Genomic DNA, 12972 nt, shown 5'->3' on the forward strand with positions numbered 1-12972 from the left:
TCTGCACACTGAGACCAGACCTGCGGTAACCAGCAATGCTGTGCGGGAGAAGCGTCTTTCAGGAAGACGGGAAACATGCCAAGAAAAAACCAAGCCTTGGACCCCGGTGGCCGAAGGGCCCCTCGGGAGATGGGAGGCCTCTGTAGGACTCCCAGCAGCTACTGTACTTGTAAAACAAACAGCTGGATGAGGGATGGAGGGTGTAGACGGGGAGTGCTTTTATCCATGACTGCAAATTAAGAGATGGGCGCTGGGCAGTGAATGTCAGGTGAGAGAACACCTGCCTGTGCCCATCCGGGCAGCAGCTCTGGGACCCCACACGCTCTGATGTCCCGCTCAGGGCTGATCGCTCAGGGCCGATCGCGGAGCAGTTTGGCCCTGTAGCCTCTCCCTGACGGAACCAAGGGGCCGGACGCTGGGTGTCACCTGCTTGCTCACGACCACCCTCCCAGGAGGGTCTTGCTAATCAGCCCCATTATCACGGATGAGTAAACTGAGGCTCCAGGCCGGCTGTGGAGTCTGACTGAGTCCCGTCCCAGGGAGGGCGGGGGCGCCGGACCCCACGGGGCCCGTGCTTCACGCCTGCCGGTCCCCCACCGCCTCACTTGTCCCCTCCGCTCGTGCTTGGCCGGGGCGTCCCGCGAAGACGCGTTCAGATGTGCTTTTATAAAGTAGCGTTCTGGTAAAGATGCTTCTTGTAAAACTCAACTTCTTTAAAAGAAAAGTAAGGATCAGAGCAAGCTTGGGACTCATGCAACACTTGCGAAGGTGACATTCATGCGAATGTGACAGAGGCAGGCAGGAGGCGACTGCCCTCCTCTGCGCTCCCAGGCCCCCGACAAGGCTGGCTGTGCTTCTTTCTCCTGCTTTCAGTCCCACACCGGCTGGTGCTGGGGACGGAGAGACAGACAGGTCTGGGGCCCTGTGACGAGAGCTCTCAGGGCCCCGGGGATTGTGGCATCTTTCGGGGTCAGAGGGAGAACAGAGGCCACTGGGCTTTGTAGAGGGAGGGAATTTGGTTCTGAAATAAAAGATTCAGGGTGGACGCAGGAAGTGCCCGCTCACGCTTAGGAAGCCCAGGATTACACTAGGGTTGAACATGATGAAGAACTGTGGGGCAAGCACCCGATCACACACACGTTTACATGCTGCAGCTTTCCGGAAAGGCAGATTCCATTCTTCAAAATCGTGACTAGTGGATAGTAACGTGTGATATGCTTCAATACTGAGCCCTACTGTTGTGCAAAGCCAGGCTCCTCAGCCCTCCGTGCCGCCCTGCTTCCCGCAGGTCTGTACATGGGAACGTGTGGCCCGAAGCTCCTTCAAGGAGCTGCGCCCAAGGGCAGCTGGGTCCACCTGGGTCTACAGTGAGGCTGCATGTGCTCTGGAGCTACAGGAAAACTTCCCTGTGAGCCACCTCGTCTGCCTCTGCTACTTGCCATCTGCCCCCCGAACAGGAAAGGAGAGCAAATCTGCTTCACCCCTGAGCTCCTCAGAGGCCGGCCACGTCCCTGCGGGGACCAGGCGAGGCACGAGAACCCAGCCCCGATGCTGTCCCCCTGTTCACCCGATGGCCGCACTGCCTGGCCCTGCGCATAGATGGGCCGGGGGACACCCGCTCCCGGCTCTGCTGACCAGCGTGGACGTTACCTCGCAGACACACCAGTGTCGGTGGTACATGAATCTTTTTGTCGTGGAATGTCTGGGACTTTTACCTGGATTACACAACATGACCGGAGTCACACATCACGCTACCACAATGTGGTCACCTCTCAAACAGTAAACTGAGAATTTATTACTTCCTTTAATACATAACAGCGCTAAGTTGTTTCCAAAAATCTCTACTCTGACAAACTGGGCTGGGAGTTGGGTGTCAGGACAACTTTGCTTACTGACATGAAACGTGTAAAGGTGTTTTCCCTGCGGAACAGTCGAGAGGGTTGACCAATCCTTTGGCCACAGCCTTGCTAGCAAATCTGTCTTCTGGCAGGAGACCGTCAAGGTCACGGCAGCCTGAACTGCCCTTGCCGAGGCTTCGGCTTCCTAAGAGCGAGAAGCTCACAGCGGCCCCTGAAGACGCCCTCCTGCAGGTGGGTGCCCAGGCTCCATTGGTCCCGCCCCGGGACCCGGAAGGGCTCCTAGCCCCTGGGGCTGGCGTTCCACGGCTCCCGACGTGTTCTCCTAGCACGGTTCATACAAAACCCTTTTTTCCTTCCTTTCTCCCAAATTCAGCTAAGATTCTCCAAACCAGGTGCAAAAGACTCCACAAGACGGAAGGAAACACAGACGCCACTTCTCAGAACATGGACCTCTGGGATCCCCCAGGCCCTGCTCCACCCAGAGGACCCAGGGCAGACCCTGCAAGGGGGGCAGTCCCCAGAGACACCCCGCGAGGGCACTGGGTCCTCTCCTTCCTCAGACGCTGACGCGCACGCTGCAGGGAGGTCCTGGAACAAAGTCCTGGGTATGACCACCCAGTGGCAGGGGTGACGCCGGGATCAGCCCCGGCCCTGACCCTGAGGCCCTGCTGCAGCTCTGCACGTCTGTGTGTGTGGTTCCCTCGGCTGCACGTACGCCCTCCATCCCCATGGCTCTCCCCTCCCACCCAACCTGCACGCATGTGGCAGGGACAGCGGCCCGAGCGGGGCCAGTTCTCCGGGTCCTCTTCGCATCAGTTTTAGGACGATACACGCTGCTCCGGACGCTCAGGGCCCTGGTACGGGCAGCAGCGGCTCTCGGGGGCATGGAGACCCTGGTCCCCTTACCACCAGCCCCTCCCTGCAACCCGCACCTGCCCATGGCACATCCCTCTGCACGTGCTTCCCACCTGCTCTGGGCACCCGCTGCACCCCAGCTGCTGGCGGAGCACATGCACACGGGCCCTGGGCACCCCCGCACCCCGCCAGGGTCAGCAGGGCCGCAAGGCAGGGGGTGGCAGCCTCCGCTCACCACTCAGCTGCGGGCTGACAGGCTCAGGGGGCTGGGCGACTGCCGAGGCCCAGTGTACGGCAAGAACCAGGGCAGCAGAGGTGGGCCGGTCCCTCCAAGCACAGGTTGTATGAGTGCAGCTAAAAAGACCCACGTGAGAGGCGTGTTGTGCAAAAACTCTGTGACGTGGCCAAGTACAGTGTCTCCGGCCAGGCATGAACATACTCTTGGAAATGAACCTCGTAAAACAGGTTTGCTTCCAAACACCTCCCCCCACAGCAGAGATCCGCAGTTGCCATCCAGCATCCGCAGTCCTCCCTTCAGCCTCAGTAACAGAACTCTGGATTTAGTTAGAGCTGCAATGCACCCAGCTACGGGACTGCACTTCCCAGCCTCCCCTGCAACTAGGGGTGGGCATGTGACTAAATTCTGGCCAATGAGATACACACAGAGTGAAACTGAGTAAAGAGAGTGGAGTACTTTGGTTCTCTGGCCTCCTTGCTGGAATGCAGATGTGATGGCTGGTACTCCAGCAACTTGCCCAGTGTATGAGGAGGCCTGGCAGACAAAGGCCATGCACCGGTACAGTGGAGCGCAAATAGGTCATGCAGGCCCCTGGGCCCCCACAACTGAGCAGCCCCGGGCAGCCTGCCTCCCGCCTTTTACATGAGAGAGAAATAAAACCGTCTTGTGTAAACCACTGTTGCTTGCAGTTTCCAAATTTATGAGGCAAAAATCCCAGGCTAGCTGAATTTGAAAAGTGAGTGCAATTTTCACATTTGTAATGACCTGCAAAGTAAAGTTATAAATCTACCGTGAGTCGAGATTTCATGAGTCAGTGAGAATGTTTTGGCAAGTAACCAATGCAAAGGCACTGATAAATCAGGGTTTAGGCCAGTTAACAACGACAGAAGAGAAAGTTCGCAAGTATCACAGACTGATGGCTTCAAGACAGAATAACCTGATTACCTAGGATTAGCTAAGGCTCGTGGGACTGTGGGTGAAGCTGTCAAACGCTTTTTGCAGAAGTGTCTCCATTTATGGTAAGGAGAAAGTAGGCTTTCTAAAAATCATCATCGTTTCGAAAAAATATGCCCTGCCTCTCCCCAAAAGCTGACTTCAATCTTTCTTTGTCCTGAAAATTTAGTGCCTGATTACATTTATAATACAATTTTGTAAAGCATGAAACGGAATAAATTTGTTTTTATAATTTACGGTTTCATTCCTCAAGATCGACCGGTGCCCTCACTGTGTAATCTGATCAATCTTCAGTGGCTTACTCGAAGTGGCCCTTCTTCCCGTCTAACGTGCTCTCCTGGCGGAGGCTTCTTGGGGCTGCGGGGCTCCCACCTTCACAGCACTGGCTGCTCATCCACAGCTTTGCCCGGAAACCCCCTTGTTCTCAAGGCCAAAGGCAGCGATGCTGCTCACTTGAGTGGCTGGGGTGCTCACAGGCAGGAGAGGAAACAACTAAGCCACGCTGGATACTACTAAGCCTCACCGGGTGCTAAGCCTTCCCTGCCAGGCCTGCCACGTTCTCTGTGGGAAATGTGATTCACGAAGGCGAACCAGCGAAACTTCGGCTATGCTGCACTGAGGGATTTCTAAGCACCAGGCCCCACGCTAAGTCCTTCCTACACCCTTGTGGTGGCACAACGATGACCCCAAAGACGTCCAGGTCCACCTCCCAGCAGCTGTGAATACGGTAGGCTCCACAGCGAAGGTCGGTGAGGTTGCTGATCGGCTGACCTTTGGAGGAGGTGATTCCCCCGGGCCATCGGGGGCTCAGGGGACCACGGGGTGTGCAAACAAGGAACAGCAAAGGCAGCGACAGATCCAGAAACGGCGACGTCGAAAGAACGCCAACCTGCCGGCCAGGAGGATGGAGGAGGGGCCCGAGCCAGGGACGCGGCGCCTGCAGAAGCTGGAATAGGCAGGCGTGGGTTCCCCACTGGGGCCTCCAGAAGGAGGCGGCCCCAAGAGACGCATTTCAGACTCGCCTCCGGAAGGGTAAGCTTGTGCTGAAGTGTCACAGCAGTGAGGAAACGACACATCTTCCCTGGAGTCAGGTGGGGACGCTCCTGTCCCTGCTGACCTGTCCCTGCCGACACGTGGCAGCTGGCCTTGCGGAGCTCAGGCAGCGTGGGACCAGGCGGAGGGACAACGCTGTCTGCCTCCCGCCCACAAAGCCATGCCCACCAGCCCCTAGCGGGATGCCAGCCCCTAGCAGGGCGCCAGCGAGTAGAGTGTGTCCCCCAGGAGCTTGTGGAGCAAAGGGGCAGAGCGGGAAGCAGGGGGCTCTGGGCGGGGACGCGGCCCTCGTGGTCTCCAGCGCCAGGAGGAGGCTCGCTGGGCAGCCTGGCTGGGGGCTCAGGCGTCATCCCAAAGCCACAGGGAGAGACCGTACGCGGCTGCCTGGCAGTGTGAATGGGGACCGAGGCCCAGCAGGTGGGACGGAACGTCGGCCTGTCCTGGGAGGGCCCCGAGGAGGCAGAAGTGGTAGCACCAGAGATGCTCCATGGAGGCCGCAGGACGTGTGCTGCGGCGGGGTGTGGGGGGGGGGGGGGGCGGGGGGCCCCCGGCATTGTCCAGAGGCTGAGAGGCCGCAGCGGCACCGACAGGAGAGGGGAAGGAGGTGAGAAGCCAGAGAGAGTGAGTAGGAGGGAAGAGGAAAGTGGACATCGCCCGGGGATCAGGGAGGAGCTGGCGACCACCCGTCCCTTCGCAGGGACCCACACAGGCTGGGTTGCAGAGGACTCGTGCTGCGGGTGAGATGGGCAGGCGAGGGTGGCATGGTCAGGTCCGAAACGCAATGTTATGCTTCCCTGTTTCCTGTGAATTCAGGAAAAACAAAATGATGTATTTTCCCATCGTGTAAAACCCCCAAATAAAATGCTGGACAGAGTACAGGGTGACAAGTTATCAGGGCAAACAGCGCAGCCCCAACACAGCCTCTGTGCAAAGGTAGTGTGTCCAGGAGGCCCTGAGAACGGGCTGTGCAGACGGGACCCAGGCTCGCCCTGGAGGCCGCAGACACCTGGGCTCAGGGGTCAGCCCTGAGTTTCCCCTGGTCCTCCCGCTAACGACCTGACTCCCAGGAGTCTGTTGATTCCCGGGCCGCAGCTCAGGGGCGCCTCCACGCGGTGGCTCAGGCTCTCCCCGAAGCAGCGTTCTGCGGTCCCGTGACAGACTCTGAGCGCACAGCTGCAGCCCGTTCCTGGCCTCTGGCAGGGGATAGAGGGGCACCTCGGCACCTTCGGGTCCCTGCTGAACCACGGCCCCGCACACGTGGGCGTTCAATTCTGAGCAGCACAAGACGGGCTGGTGTGAACGAGGAGAGACTCAGAGGATGCTTGTGGTGGGTGCAGACCTGGCTCAGGGGTCAGGGGTCAGGGTCTGCCACACCCCACGGGAGAAGGCGCCCTGCCCCCGACAACTGCCAACAGCCACCTCCTAACACGTTTTCCATTTCAACCTGAAGCATCGCACTAAAGAAACGTGTGTCCAAACCACAGAGGCCCCTGAGGGCTGTACCTGTGGCCGCCAGTCATGCCACGTGCTGGGCAGGCGGCCCCAGCCTGGCCTCCGGCCCCAAGGCTGCAGCAGTGACCTTCCCGGACGCCCTGGGAGCTGGTCCAGCCCAGCTGTGGGATTTCCACAGGGAACAGCATTCCCAGAAGAGTTCCTCAGAGAACTGGGTTTAGATGGCAGGGTTTGGGGACAGATGTGGAAAGAATGTATTTTATTATCATGGACACTAACTGGAAGGAGACGAATTTCACCTAGAATTTTGGAAGAAAAACAAAAAGTCCAAGAAAATAACAAGTGTGATGGTAACACATCACTACCTCCTTTGAAGGACGTGTTTTTAATTGGTGCGAAGTGCCTTTCTCAGAGGCAGATAAAGAACTCCGTCCACTTCCAACACCTCCTTAAAACTGACTTTATAAACTGCACTCTCTCAGGGTCAAAATCTACAGCTGTACACGCACCAGGATCGCCACGAAATCACTGGACTAAAATAACCACCGAAGCGGGAGAGTGTTCCCAACATCAAATATTAACCCTCAAACCACAGCAAAGTCTGCATCACGGAAGCAACAGCACGAAGACGCCAGACACCTGCCAGCGCAGCCAGGGCAAAGCACAGCCTGGCCGGGTTCGCAACGTCCCGGCCCAGCACCTCAGAACCTCGAGAAACAGGCCAGAAGCATCAGCTTCTTAAAGGGCGTGTTCCTCCTAAGTCCCGTAGGCAGACCTGCGGTGACTTTCAAAACGTCTTTAGTTGGTTTTCCAGACGTTAAGCCCGCAGGCTGGGACGAGGTGTCTTTTAGGGGGCTGCCCTGTCATTACACTGCAGGGCCAGCTCCGGGCCGGGCAGACCCCCGGGACTAAAACAAGCACGTCTGTAGGCACTTGGGCAGCAAAGGGGGTCCAGACAGAGCCTGTCTCTCCCTCAAGGCCACCAGGGGGGCGGCAGGCCCCGCGCTGGGGGCCTGAATGCGGGCCCGTCTGACCAGCCGTCCGCAGGCCTCTGAGCCGGGCCGAGCCAGCTCTGGAGAAAACGTTACGACTCGGAGACCCTGCCCTGCCCTGCCAGCTTCCTTGGGCCTCCGGGGGAGGAAGCCCTGGAGGGACGGGGCCCAGTGGGGAGGCCTGGGCAGCCCCGGGGCAAGGGGCCGCCCAGGCGGACAGGAGCTGGGGCTGGATCTGCACAGGGAGGGCGCCTGGTCACACTCCTCGACGGACCCCGGTGTGGCACGGAGGGGCGGGGCGTGTGCAAGTGCGTGTCTGAGCGTCCAAGTGAGTGTTAGGGGCTGCTGTCCAGGCGTGGGGGGCAGGGGGCTCGAGGCTGTCCTGGAGGTCACTGGGGGTGACGAGGGCCCCCTCACCCCTCCTGCTGGGGCCCCTGAGACCCCTTAGGCCACCCCAACAGGAGAGACTTGAGGGAGGGGTTTCCACCTCCCTCGGGGGTGCCCCTCCCCAAGCTGTCCCCAGAGACTCTGGGGTCTCAGGAAGACAGGTGTCCCTGGAGGGCAGACGCAGTTCAAGACAAGGCGGCAGCCCTGCAGGGCTCTGAAACTGACTGCACCCCGAAAACCCTCCTGGGTAGGGAAGTATCACCACCACTGGGCCCCCATGTCTGAGAGTGCGGGGGTGGGGTGGGGGGAGAGAGACAGAGACAGACAGAGAGACAAATAGACACCACCAGGCAGAGACAGAGAGAGACACGGGGTGCGGGGTGAACATGCAAGGTCCGAGGTCAGGCTTGGGCTGCACTGGAGGCAGAGGGGCCTGTGGGTGGGATGCCGGCCGAGCTGCAAACACTGCGAATACTGTTGTTTGCATCTCAAACTAACCAAGGTGATGGCGTCAAGGCCCAGGACCTGGAATTCCTCCCGACCCGCAGGCCTCGGGCGGCACTGGTGCTGGGAGGTGGTGAACCAGGCGGGGCCGCAGGTCGGGCTGGGTAAGTCTTTCATCCAGAATCCTTTCTGGAGGCCACGGGCAACGGTATCGGTGTCTGGAACCCACTGGCCTTAAAGGACTTAAGCGGGAAGGTGACTGCTGGGCTGGCCCGGTGAGCTTCTGGGAGAGCTCCGGAGACCCAGCAGGGGTGCCTGGGGTACTGGCACCCAGAGTCCTCTGGACAAGAGGCCAGAACGAGGGAAATGCCAGGAAGAGAGGGTAACAATGCGAAAGGAAAACGAGATAAGGATGGAATCTAATCGCCGGCTCTGGGGGGAGGGCAGGGCGGGGACACTCCCCCCCGCGGCCCCAAAGAATGTGGAGGAGACCCTGGTCAGCAGGAGGGAAGCAGGCGACACCTGCATCAGGAAGGCCCCCAGGCTCCCTTAACCCCAGGAATCGGGAAGGTGCCCACAGCTACCTGCTCAAAGGAGAGCTCTATCCGTCAGGCGCCTCCATCCCCAAAGAGGAAGACGGCCCCGGCCCAGGGTGGAACAACCCGCCCTGGCAGGAAGAGCCTAGAACACACCCAGCACAGAGGGCACAGCCTCCGGATTCCAGGAGCGGCTTGTCGCCCAGAGGGCCAGCTCCAGGTGCCCCAGCCCCCAGCTCAGGGGGCAGGGCGTCCTCCCCCACCCCCCTCACCGGCCCCCCAGAGCCCCAGGAAAGACAGTGTGGCCTCCTCTGCTCCAACAGGTATGTGTGGCCGCAACGGCCAGACACACAGAGGACAGGCCAGCCCCAGAGGTGACCCTGGCAGGTAAGGACTGGCTTCTCCTACAAGCACCCCCCGAGCAGGCGAGCGGATCACAGCCAGGTGGACGCTGATTCCGCAGCCTCTCCTGTCTCACATCAGGACGCTGGCGGGAGGTCCTGTGACGGTCACAGAATCAGGTCCTGGTGACTTTTTGAACTAAGGTCAGGGCGCTCATCCTGGGTCACCCCCGCAAACACTCACAAGGAACAACATTTGAAGGCGAGGAACTGATGTTTCTCAAGAGAGCCCCAAACTGTGTGGGGCAGAGGGACCCACTGGTAATGTCATAGGACGGCCTCATTCAAAAGCACTGTTTCTCCAAAGGTGTATTAGCAGTGAGCTGTGTTTGGAGGGTTTCCCAGGGATCCCAGGTCTCTGGAATCTGGGACTTCCCCAAAGTGAGGGAAAGGATGGCGTGGACACCTGGAGGGGCAGCTGGTCGACCAGAGCGGGGCCGGACATGCAGGAGCCCCTCATCACCAACCTCAACCCACGACCCTAGCTGGGCTCCTCCCAGCCTTCCACAGCACCTCCTGAGGAAAAGGACAACAAACCAAGGGCCATACCCAGACAGAGAGCAAGCAGCCTGCACAGCGGTCTACACAGGATGCAAGGTGTGGGTTGAGATGAGGGGTTTTTGCACTGACTGCAAGGGAAGGCACAAAAGGGGCCGGTCCACCCTGGGAAGCTGGCAAATAAAGGGGAAGATGTGATTATGATTTGGGGGTGGGGGTCAGAAAGGAGGATAGAAGTCTGGAAAATTACAGATGGCTTTGATATGAAAGGAGTTCACAAATTCCCGATGGGGTAGACGGGGTGGATGTGAGAGAGGACGACCCCAGCGTCACAGCAACTCCACCTCGGCAGGGAGGGAAGTCAGGACGCTGAGGGAAGTACAAAGTCCCTGCACAGAAATGGCGGCGTCTCATTAAAGTCATGGGCTGTGAGCACGGCTTCCTTGTCTCGTCTTCATTTCATCCATCGTAGACAGAGTTATAATTAAAACATAAGTCACAGGGGGGATGGCTCTGGGAAGGGCGGCGCAGAGATCAGTGTGCAGTGTGCCCAGGCCCAAGGCCTTTCCATCCTGGAAAGCAGGGACGGGGGCAGGGCAGGGGCAGGCTGGCGTGGGTGGTGGCCTTGTTGCCCTCAAGTCTCATCACCCGCAAGCCCGTCCCACACTCTGTACAAGCCAGCGCTCCAGGCTGGGCCTGGGGCTGGCGGGACTGCAGCCGGCACACAATCCCGCAGCAGGGCAGGGACACAGCCCACCGCGGGACCTTCAGAACTCCTCCGCAGGTGCCATGCCAGCTCCTCTGGGCCACAGGGACTCACCATCAAAGAAACGGGCAAACAGGCCAGAAGAGACCGGTGGCAAAACAAACCGCGTTGCTGCGGACACTGAGGACAGAGTCGCGGCAGAAGCGCCTGTCACGGCTCAGCCACCGCCACCGCGCGCTGGGCCAGAGGGAAGGTGGGCACAGCTGGGCCATCCCTGTAAAGCTTGTTTCGGAAAGGGGACTGAAGGGATGGTCAAACCAACCGGTCAGAAACGGGAGTCAAAGTAAAAGCCCACGGGCCTCACAGCCATTTGTTTATTACACTAGACATTTATTTCATCCCAGAAGAATCCTTTAAAAGAAAAATTCCCGTAGAACCAAAACCAGCTGTGAAATCACCCTGACCTCTCGGTGTGAAGCGACGCAGTGTAAGCCCACCCCATCTCCATCAGTCCTACTTCCCAAAGACAGGCGCACGCCAGGTCCCCCAGGGCACCGCCACCACCTCTCCCCTCCCCGAAGATGGCACAGCTCCTGCGCTGACGCGGAGGCCACACCGGGGCTGCTCCCTGCGGTCGGGTGCCCAGCCACCCCGCATTCTCTGAGGACATTATTAATAGAAATCTGTCCTGAGCCAGCCCGTCGGGCTCCTGAAGTCACCAGCTGCTTCGGCGAGTGCACCTTTCCGCAGGGGCTGCGCACCGGCGGCGGGACCTGGGCCCGTCCCTGCTGTCCACTCGGACCGCCCCCGACCCTCCACGGTACGTGTTCCAGCTCTACTCCCGTCCTCCTGCCGCGGGAGCCGCTGCTGCCAGCAATTCCAGCGCTCACGCCTTTGAAGCTAATGCTCCATCCCTCCTGATGCGGATCAGGGCGCTGTGAGCAGCTCCCCCCCTCCTCCGGTCTAGCTAAGGGGGCGGGGAGGTAGGAAACATCTTCTTTTTAAACCATTTATTTTTTTTACATTTTAAAACGGACCCTGCGGCATCCCGGTTGAGCTGTCATATCACTGCACGGTTCTTTCAAAGCGGCTGCTTTCACAGGCTTGCCGAGGGAAGAGGGCTGCAGGGCGTCCGCAGGACCTCCCGCCGACATCCGCCACCCCCCTCCAGCTAAGGCGGCACCTGGCGTCACCAGCAGAACTGGGCCTCGGAAGGAGGAGTCTTGAGGGTGGGCCCGGGTCCCGGCGCCTAAGACCCTGCCCTTCCGCCGTGCCGACCGCCCCCCTAATAAGGGTCTGGATGTGCCCTGCAGCCGAAGGACTTGCCGCAGACGCCGGGGCTCCCAGCCGTGCGCGCACGGACGGTGTCCCCGGAAATGCGGCGCCGCAGGGACGGCGCTCGAGGGGACCCGGCTGCCCTGCTCCACCTCGCGGTCCCAGGCGCCGGGCGCACACCTCCCCCGCCCGCGCGCTCACCGTCTCGGGGTCGTTCTCGAACACTTCCCGGGCCTCCTCCTGGCTGCACAGCTCCTCGATGCACTCCCTCTCCAGGTGGCCCTGCTTGGCCTCCTCGAAGACCTGGTAGGCGCGGCGCTGCCTGGGCCTCAGGAACTGCGCCGCCTCGCGCGCCCGCAGGATCACGGCTTCCCGGGCGCGGGCGGGAGAGAGCGGGGACACGCCGTCAGCGCGGCGGGGCCAGGGCGCACGGGGTCGGCGCGCACGGGGCCGGGTCTGGGCGCGGGCACCGGGGCCCCCCTCGCCCCCGGGGTGGCGGGGTGTTGGGACGGGTCCCCCGGCCCAGCCCGCGCCGCGGCCCCGCGCGGTACTCACTGTGCGCGGACTCGGAGGCCAGCAGCAGCAGCAGCAGCGCAGTGCCCAAGGTGGCGGCGGGCCCGGGCGGCATGGCGGGCGGGGACGGGGACGACGGCCGGGACTGAGACCGGGGCCGGCAGCCGGGCGCGCGCGGTCAGAGCGCCCGCGGGGCCGTGGCGAGGCGCGGGCGCCGCGGGGCGATGGCTCCGGTCATCCCGTGCGGGCGGCTCTGAAGGTCACATCCCGGCGGCTGCACCGCGGCGCTCGCGCGGGGCTGGGCGGGGGCGGCGGCGGGGGCGGGGCGCGCGGGCAGGACCGGCCTCCGGGCCGCGCGGTGCGGGCGGGGCGCGCGGGCCGGGCCGAGCCAGTTTTCTCCGGGAAGATCAAAGCCCGGAGGGGAAGCGGGTCGTCGGGACGAGGGAGGGGACCCGGGAGGGGACCCGCCCCGCCGCCGCCGCCGCCGCCGCCGCCGCCCTTGTGCAGGAGCCTCTCCCCAGTGAGTGGTTAAGTGTCTGTAATCGGGATGTAGACGCGACGAAGTCACACGGGTCCAACCTGACAGGTACAGTTTGACCATTTACCGGATTCAAACCTCTTTCCACCGCCCCCCCCCGACCCCACCCCAAATCTACTACATCCTTTTTGGAGTCTTCATTCTGGGGCACATTTTCTCAAGACTTAAAACCCAACAAAGAAAAGATGAACTGAAGTCAAACCGAGTCCCAGTGGGGTCCAGGGAGCCAGATTAAATGATGTCCGTTTGTAATCTCTGTTTTCATAGTGAT

General features: G+C 60.8%; 1 protein-coding gene across 1 annotated transcript in view; it reads right to left on the minus strand.

Moving 5' to 3' along the window:
- GAS6 (growth arrest specific 6) overlaps positions 1 to 12398 on the minus strand; it is a 32069-nt gene extending 19671 nt beyond the window's left edge. Inside the window, exons 1-2 of the mRNA XM_032611744.1 lie at positions 12206 to 12398; positions 11852 to 12018 (exon numbers count right to left, since the gene is read on the minus strand). Coding sequence (XP_032467635.1) covers positions 11852 to 12018; positions 12206 to 12278 — 240 coding nt within the window. The 5' untranslated portion in view covers positions 12279 to 12398. The remainder of the gene's footprint in view (positions 1 to 11851; positions 12019 to 12205) is intronic.
- Between the last annotated feature and the right edge of the window lie 574 nt (positions 12399 to 12972).

This window comes from Phocoena sinus, chromosome 18, assembly GCF_008692025.1.
Source record: "Phocoena sinus isolate mPhoSin1 chromosome 18, mPhoSin1.pri, whole genome shotgun sequence".
In the NCBI taxonomy this organism is placed as follows: Eukaryota; Metazoa; Chordata; class Mammalia; order Artiodactyla; family Phocoenidae; genus Phocoena; species Phocoena sinus.